We start from the raw sequence: 8,438 nt of genomic DNA, 5'->3' as shown, positions 1-8,438 counted from the left end.
CCGTAGCTGCCGCGCCAGCTCGGTCGTGCCCCGAGTGAGGAGTGGGAGTGCCGGCTCCGTGGATCCCTCCGCACGCGGTGAGGTGCTGCGGCTGGGCGTCCGCCATTTTGGGTGCCTGAAGGCTGCGCGGAGGGGCGGCCGGTGAGTGGGGCTGTGGCGGCGGCGGCGGCGGAGCTCGGGGCGGTGGGGCGCGCTTGGTGGTCGAGAAGGTGCTGGCAGCGAGGGAGATGCCTTGCCCCGAGTGCCCGCTGGCGGGGCCGAGGGCAGGCCCGGGGCTTGCTCCGCCGGCGCTGTGGGACGTCCCCTCGGCGCCACCCCGCTGAGGACGGCAGCGGGGAGGCAGAGGGGTCTCTCCCCTCAGCCCCGTCAGGGCGCAGCTGCGCCGGTGGGGCTCACCCAGGGTCTCCTGCGCTGCCTGGGCGCTTCTCTGAACTGACCCTGGCCGTTGGGCAGGTATGCGGCGAGTCTCGGCAGCTGACTAGCGCACCTGGAGCCCGCCCTAGCCAGAGGCGGATTGCTGTACAGTCAAGGTTAGTTTCGGTGTGGTCAGAGTAGCAGCCCGTCTACAGGAAGGGATGGGAAGGCAAGGCAAGACACAGGGAAGGAAGAACTGGATCAGCCTCTGTGCGGCAGCGTAGCTGAGAGCCTCATGCGGGGGAGTGGGGGCAACAAAACTTTTTAGAATGACAGAAGGGTGGTTGTGAAAGAATGGCTGGTGAGCCGGCTGCTACTTGATGGCTGTATTTTGAACTAATCTGTTAAAACAGATTGTTGTTAATCAGAATAGTTATTTAACAAGTACTTTTACAGAGACATTGCAACTCGTGCTGAGACTGTTGGTTTACTTTCCTCACCTTCTGAAGTGAGGGCGTGAAAGCATGTCCTTTAACAGCTATGCTGTTTGTTGTGAAATCTGAGGGTTTTTTCCACTTGTGCCTCTTAGAAATCTAGGCCTGAACGGAACCTCAAAATACCATCTCAGTAAGCTCAGCTTGCTGAACTGAGTCACAATCACATTTTCCTAGACCGCTGCTGGTAGATGTTTGTCTAACATTCTTAAAACTTGACTGTACTCTGGTATACACATCAGCGGCTACTGTCACTTGTCTAGATTAAATAGACCCAGGCCTTTACCTTCTTGTTTTAGGGTATGTTTTCTAAGCCTGTTCCTATTTATGGAGTAGTCCCAGTTTTTGATGATCTTGCATCTGTTAATGGGGTCGAGATTCAGTCTGTCAGAATGGAAATATCCAGGAAGTTTCTATTCCCTGTTGGCCTCGGTTAAGTGCAGGGCTGTAAAGTGGGAAAGGGAATGATAAGTGCTGTAGGTCCAGTCATTTGTAAATAACCAGATTCAGGAATAGCAGGCCTGTACCTGTTTGTTTGGAGAAATTGTTTGGGTTTTTTTTCTCCCAAGTAGAACAGTGACTGGTGTCCTTCTGGCGTGACCAACAGCTCCCGGTTCCAATCACCTTCTCCTGTTCTCCCACAGAAAGTGTTTATCATGTTGGGCTCTGGGTTCAAGGCTGAGCGCTTGCGAGTCAACCTGCGCCTTGTCATCAATCGCCTCAAACTGCTGGAGAAAAAGAAGAGTGAGTATTTGAGGGGGCAGGTGTGACCCAGGATACTTTTGGGGCTCAGGAGACTTGAGGAGATTTTTCTCAAGCCAGGGTACTTTCATGGGCCGAGTATGGAGTAGCCTTTGCTCTTCCTTGCTGGACCCAGGCCTTGCAGTCCGCCCCAGTGTGCGAGTACCCAGAGGAGCAGGCTGGCCACAACGTGGCCTCTGTCCACCTTCCTGGCAGGTGTCGGGGTGCAATTTACGGTGTGCGTGGGGTGGCGGCTGTGGGCCGTGTGAGGAGGGACGTGCCAGTTTGCCCTGGGGGGCCTTTCCTGGGCTTTCTGTGCCCACGGCATAGTGGGGAACTACCTGGGTGCTGTGGGAGGCTCTTCCCACCTGTGCTGTCCCGCCCTGCCCAGACACAGATAAGACCCGTGGTTCTGATCGACTTGGCAGGGAAGTTGAAGGTGTAGGCGTGTTTCTAGCAGCTGAAAGCCCGCTCTCCTTTCTCCCGTGAGTTAGTGTGCTAGGACCTAGGCACAAGGGCTCTACCAAGCCATGGCTCAGTGTCTTGTACTGCAGAGGCTCGATGAAGGAGAGAAGCTCATGATGGCTTTGTGCATGGTGGGGACCGTGGGCAGGTATGGAGGCAGCAGCCCCTGCCAGCACAGTGACTGGCCTTGGGGATATGTGCTGTAGCCGAGTTGGCCCAGAAGGCAAGGAAGGAGATTGCAGATTATCTGGCAGCCGGAAAAGATGAGCGTGCCAGGATTCGTGTGGAGCACATCATCCGTGAAGATTACCTTGTGGAGGCCATGGAGATCCTGGAGCTGTACTGCGATCTGCTGCTAGCCCGCTTTGGCTTGATTCAGTCCATGAAGTAAGCTCTGGCTGAGAGGGTATGCTGTGGGGGAGGGTCCGAGCCCCCTGGGCCCAGGGAGGGGTACTGCTGGGGGCAGGCCTGGGATACAGAAGGGCACCTGTTTGTCTCAGTGTCCTCGGGCCTCCAGAGACCTTTTCTTCCCCACGCAGGGAAGATTCTGGAGCCCAGCATGGAGGATGGGCAGCAAAGACTAGGTGCTTGGTGTGGAGATAGGATTGTCTTCTGTTCTCCTTAGGGAGCTGGACTCTGGCCTGGCAGAAGCAGTATCTACACTGATCTGGGCTGCACCACGACTCCAGTCAGAAGTGGCTGAGTTGAAGATTGTGAGTAGGGTTGTTTGAGGGGTGTTATGTGTGCAGGGTGGGGGTGATGCTGCCAAAAGCTGGTAGAAGCCTTTGTCCGGGACTCTGTGTCATTAAGGCAGAGGACATGTTTTTATGGGCTCTGCAGATGGAGACACCAGTATAGGTGTCCCTGGAGCATCGGGGATGGCTAAGGCTGCTCAGCTGGGGCACTCAGTGGCAGAAATGAGGGTGGTCTGGGGCAGGGGAGGTGGGCAGCTGTAGGGGCTGCAGCAGATGTGCACTGTGTGGTTGGGGAAAGCAAGGATGTGCACATTCCCAGAGTTTCTCTTCTGCTGCAGGTTGCTGACCAGCTGTGTGCCAAGTACAGCAAGGAGTACGGGAAGCTATGCCGGACAAACCAGATTGGGACAGTCAATGACAGGGTAACGAACTGGTGGGACAGCTGCAGCTGGCTGGAGCTGGCAGAGCAGACATGCCTGCTGTGCCTTTCTGCCCTTTTTTCCTGTGGCTAGTGGCTGATGCCTGTGGCTCACTGCAGAGTAGGGTGGGCCAGCTGTGCTGCTGGGGGCCTGCCTGCTTTGGAGCATGGGAGCATAGTGCTGAGGTCGCTGGCAGGCGGGGCCCTGCTGTGCTGGCTGTGGATGGAGAGGAGCAGAGCACGTGGAGCCCTGGCCCGAGGTTGCCAGCGGCCTCCTCTGCAGCAGTGCCGTAGTGGGAGGAAAGGCCTCCCCAAGGCTGCACTGTGCTCCCCGCAGCAGGCGGCCCTGGCTGGGATAGAGCTCCGCTGTGCCGCGCTGCCCCGCTCCTGCTGAGTGTCTCGGCACCCTTGTGTTCCAGCTGATGCACAAGCTGAGCGTGGAGGCGCCGCCCAAGATCCTGGTGGAGAAATACCTTATCGAGATTGCCAAGAACTACAACGTGCCCTATGAGCCCGACTCGGTGGTGATGGTGAGTGAGGCACCCGTGAGTCTGGAGCTCCCTTCTGTGTTCCAGTCGCTGAAATGTCCTGTTAGCGCTGTGTGGGCTTTCGGAGCACAGGGCTGTGGCATTGCAGCGAACTCGGTGGTGATTGTGCTTTGGTAGCTTCTAGACAGCCCTTACGTAGCACGTTCCCTGCTCCTTCCCACAGCTCTGCGGCACGTGGCTGTAGTTAGTCATGCTATAGTCTGGTTCCCTTTCTCATTCCCATTAATATCACTGTGCAGTTGCTGTGCGTTGTGTCCGTGTTGCATTGTGTCCGTGTTGTCCAGTGACAGATGCTGCACCTCTGTTCAGAGGGCTGTGATCAGCATAGAGATGTGTTGGTGAGCCGAATTCTTCCATCCTCTCCAGGCTGAAGCCCCTGCAGGCGGAGAGGCAGATCTGATTGATGTGGGATTCACAGACGATGTGAAGAAGGGTGGCCATGGAGGGGGAGGAGGTGGTGGATTTACAGCCCCACTGGTTGGTCATGATGGAATCGTACCCATGCCAGTGATGATGCCTATGCCCATGCCAACACCAAATCCGCCCTTCTCCTATCCACCTCCAAAGGGACCGGTAAGTGCCTTTGTTTTGAGCATTCCCTTTTCCTGTGGAAGACTCCGATTGTGGTGCTTAGCCCTGTGCCTGCTGACTGGGAGGTGTCTGCACGTGATAGCTTGATGTGTCAGAAGGCCATTGTGTTGCCGTGAGACTGCACGGGATGGAAATCGTTGGCAGTGCAGCTGAAGCTTCGTGTTGCTTCGTGTTGACTGCGGAGGTTCCTACCCCTGTTCTCCAGCCAGCCCTCTTTGCCTTCAGGGAACAGAGGAGTCCAGACTTTACTCCTGAGGCAGTCTTCTGACTGTCAGGCTTTTGACCAGGGGTTGGAGCTGCACTTTGAAGTTGGTAGGCTGGTAGTGTGCCAAGATGCAGTCAAGGAAATCAGGTGAGTTTTGTGGGGTGGAAACAGCACAGAAAAATGCAGAAGTGCCCTGCCTTCAGACCTGCAAGGGGAGGGGACCAGGCCAATGGCTCGTGGAGACGATTTGTTGTGAGGGTGGAAGGTGGGAGCTGAAAAGAGCACTGTTCTCTGAATTCGGTCATTTACAGGATATCCGTGTAGACTGGAGAGTGGGAGAACAGTGGGATGGCTTGGAGTCTTAATGTGGTCCCAGCCACGCTGCAGTGTTTTTTGTGGAAAATCTGGGCCAAGTATCAGCAGCAGGCTGAAGGCCCAGGCATAAATATGCTGAGGACTTGTGCCAAGTCTAGGTCTTTGAGGTGCTGTTGTGTTACAAGTAAGGGTAGCAACGGCTCGAGTGAGCCAGGGACCTCCTTCCTGGTTTGTGGTACTGCACTCGCGAGAGATGGCTCAGGTGTGCCTAAGGCAGGGTGTTACCTTTTTTGTCCTGGTACTTCTAATGCCTTGAAAGATGACGTGTTTAGTCGTGCTGGTTCTTTAGAACAGCCCACAGTCCTGTTAGCTGGGTCTGGTTGCTCCAGGTGACTACATCTGACTTAGTACTTGAGAATCCTTTCCTAGTAAGTATAAACTCTTATCAGATTGGATGCTTGCCTGCATTGATCTTAGACTACTACTTTCTCTGACTCCCGTAGCAGCTGTAGGTGTATCGTGTCCCATGGTCGCTCTCCCAGGTGAGTGGTCTGGTGTGTGACTGTAATCTCTCTGTACAGGAGAACTTCAGTGGCCTACCAGTGGGGACCTACCAGCCTTTCACTAACATCCACCCACCACCAATTCCAGCAGCCCCACCAACATACGAGTCTGTAAGTGCCTGAGCTGAATCACCGTTGTAGGCAGCAGAGGGAACCTCACTCTTTTGAGTGCAGTGGTAGCCACGGAAAAGGCAAATGTTCATTAAGCACGTTCCTGTCAACCTTTGGAGCTTTCGGGGTGGTGCTTGGCATTGCTTATGGGTGTGGTGAATCACTGAGCGCATGTGATGGGAGAATGACTTGTGAGAAGTTCCTCGTTCCGCTGTGTATTTTGGCTGCAAAGGAAAGCCAAGATCTGTTTTCCTGCATTGTTAGAGTGGTGATAAACAGTTAACAAGTAGAGTCCACAAATTCTGTTTTTTTGCAACGTAAAGGGTTTATCACCTTCAGTCTGTTTAATTATGGCTTTTGAACTAGTTCATAGTTAGCCTGGATGAAAATTTTGGCTGACCCAGATGATGTATGTTTAAACACTCTTCCTTTCCCAGACTTTTCTCAGTCTTTGGGGACAACAAAGGAGAGGCTGGAGTCTTCTCTTTCTATGCTTGTCTGTTTTTGTTGCTGCAGTTTGTGATCATGCCTCTCATTTTGCTTTTGGTGACATGCTCCTTGTTTTTGCAGTATCCTGAGTAGGGCTGAGTGTAGCCAAGCACCTGTGTGTGCTAACACCTTGCACTGGCTGCACAGCAGCCTTCGAGTCCAGGAGATGCCGGCACAGATGCAGCAGTTGTTAGCTGGGTAGAGATAGATGGCACTGGCTGCAGCCCACGGGGAACCAGGAGGTACACCAGCACAACTGACCATGCCGCGGGCCTTTGTCCCAACCAGACTGAGACCTGAGATGGGGTCATTTTGTACCTTGCTACTGGTTACAAGGACCTATCTGTTGCTTACTAAAGAAAGGAAGCGGTCGCTGTGATGATGTGGATGGAGAGGGCAGTCTTCTCCCACTTATGTCCTTGATAAACATTTTAGACCTCCTAGTGGATAGGCTCTGTTTGTCCAGTTCCAGAATGTGGCCAGTGAAGCTGCTCTGATTGACAGGGCGGGAGAGGAAAATGGAAGCACTGCCTCCTTTTCTTGGGAAGAGAGGCAGATTCTTCCGAGTGCGCTGGAGGGCAGGGCTGTCCCTTGGGGAGGGGTGGGGCCTGCCCTGCTCTGCAGGGGTGTGGCTGCTGTTGCCCACGGGCAGTGCCTGCGCACCTATGTGACTCTGCCTGGTAGGAGAGAGCTGTAGTAACTGGGTGTCTTTTCCAGATTGACGGACCGAACGCTGACAAGGATGCTTCTGCGCCGGTGGCCGGTGAGTATGGCAAGGGGTACGGGAAACCTAGGGTGGCGTTAGGGGCTGTGGTTAGCTTGGGATCCCAGCGTCCCTGGGAGGAAGCTTTCTATATATAGGGAACAACGAACAACGTGTAGATCTCGATGCATCTTGAGAGCAGGATTTGAGTTTGGAGAGGACTCTGACAGAAATGGAGAGTATCCTCTCAAAACAGGGAGGATCCAGACTTGCACTGGGAAATTCAAGAACTGGAGTTTGACTTCGGAGTCCGTACTGGGTCTCCAGCCTAAGCTGTCTCGTCAGGCCAAGTATAGGGCATTGCAGGATAAAATGAGAAAGCAACAGCTCCAAGCAGTAATATATTTTTACACAGCGTAAATATTGTTCTGCAGGAACAGGATGAGAGAAGTAAGCTCTAAGAGGGTAGATAGGTTTGCATTTATGTCAGTGTTGAGGTTGCATACAGCAGAGCAGGACTTGTAGAGAGAGCTGTTGTCCCTTGGTCCGTCTCCCTGAAGGCTTAGGAGATGCTTCATGCATCGCGATTGGATCATAAGAAAATTCTCCTGCTTTGTACAGTGTGATTCTGCTCTGTGTTTTGAACGCACTTGTTATCTCTAGTGCTTGATAAGGGCGGAGAGGGTTTTAAGAGTAAGTAGACCCTTGCCAGCTCCAGCAAGGATTTCTGCCCAGAGGATCTAATGGAGTCCTCTGGGGAGCGTCGGTGACGCGTGCTGAAGAAGATGGGCCTATGGGTGTGCTGGATCTGGCTGCATGCTTCAGTTGGACAGCTGGGTGATGCCTGCGCGTGTCTTTAGGAGGTGTTGCAACGGAGAGACCCAGGACGCTGAATCCCCAGGAGGCAGTCCACCCAGCACAGGCGTGTGGGAGCTTCAGCCCGCCGGCAGCTGGCCGCGGGCGGTGGAGGGGGGTCTCCTGCTGTCTGGTGCAGCCGTAGGATAGGGTCGCCCATCGTAGATCTGCCATGGCTGCAGCCCCTTGCGGCCACATAAACTGAAACCTTGTGCTGTTCCCCGTTGAGTCTACGCGCAGCTGGAAGTGCGTGGGCACTGCTCCTGTTCAGAAAAACACATTGGTACAGCTTTTTGGTAGAACGACCTTTCTTTGTGTGGCTCTGTTTGGCCTGGTGAGAGTGTGATGATGGTGAGGTGAAATGAAATTTCTCTTCTTCTAAACAGGGCCCGGGCCCAAGTCAGAACCTTCTCCTAACCCAAAAGCTGGAGCTCCTAACACCTTGGATAACTTTGTGCTGCCTGAATTACCGTCTGTGCCAGATACACTGCCGACAGCTTCTGCCGGCGCCAACTCCTCTGCCTCTGAGGACATTGACTTTGATGATCTTTCTCGGAGATTTGAGGAGCTAAAGAAGAAAACCTAAAACTGACTGGGCTGTAACTCCTGCGTGAGGGGCAGGAGCTCTGACAGCCACTTCTCTGAGACGGACTCCCCTTGAAACTGGTTTCCTCTATTAACCTCAAACTAACGCGCTCTTCTTTTTGAGCTCTCTTCCCGCTGACCTTAAACCAAATTCTGCTCTTTACCAGTCTTTGTTGCTCCAGGAGGTGAACTGTGGGGAATCTTGTGAGGTGGAGCAGGGAACGGCCCCGTCGGTCCGGGTGGCTGTGCAGGAAAGCGGTGTGTGACGTTCTGGGTGCCGCGACTGGCCGCCTCCGCAGCGGCTCT

At 54.1% G+C, this 8,438-nt stretch overlaps 1 protein-coding gene across 6 annotated transcripts; it reads left to right on the top strand.

Annotated features, from left to right (window-relative positions):
* The first annotated feature begins 1 nt into the window (after position 1).
* On the top strand, positions 2 to 8,295 carry IST1 (IST1 factor associated with ESCRT-III). Of its 6 annotated transcripts, XM_087740945.1 has the most exons (11): positions 9 to 141; positions 454 to 530; positions 1,493 to 1,592; positions 2,261 to 2,441; positions 2,680 to 2,767; positions 3,088 to 3,171; positions 3,587 to 3,697; positions 4,082 to 4,288; positions 5,408 to 5,500; positions 6,707 to 6,752; positions 7,934 to 8,295. In XM_087740945.1, exons 3-11 carry the CDS (start codon positions 1,505 to 1,507, stop codon positions 8,131 to 8,133), a joined length of 1,098 nt encoding a protein of 365 aa, XP_087597071.1. In that variant the 5' UTR covers positions 9 to 141; positions 454 to 530; positions 1,493 to 1,504; the 3' UTR covers positions 8,134 to 8,295. The 6 variants fall into 6 exon arrangements, with proteins under 6 accessions (XP_087597069.1, XP_087597072.1, XP_087597073.1 ...); XM_087740943.1 differs by lacking the exon at positions 454 to 530 and having other exon boundaries at positions 2 to 141; XM_087740946.1 differs by lacking the exon at positions 454 to 530 and having other exon boundaries at positions 2 to 141; positions 1,421 to 1,592.
* Positions 8,296 to 8,438: the final 143 nt, after the last annotated feature.

This window comes from Nipponia nippon, unplaced genomic scaffold, assembly GCF_047370975.1.
Source record: "Nipponia nippon isolate SJK-2023a ecotype South Korea unplaced genomic scaffold, ASM4737097v1 scaffold_7, whole genome shotgun sequence".
Classification (NCBI taxonomy): Eukaryota; Metazoa; Chordata; class Aves; order Pelecaniformes; family Threskiornithidae; genus Nipponia; species Nipponia nippon.
The sequence above is the reverse complement of the archived record's forward strand: the minus strand, read 5'-3'. Positions and strand labels throughout refer to the sequence as shown.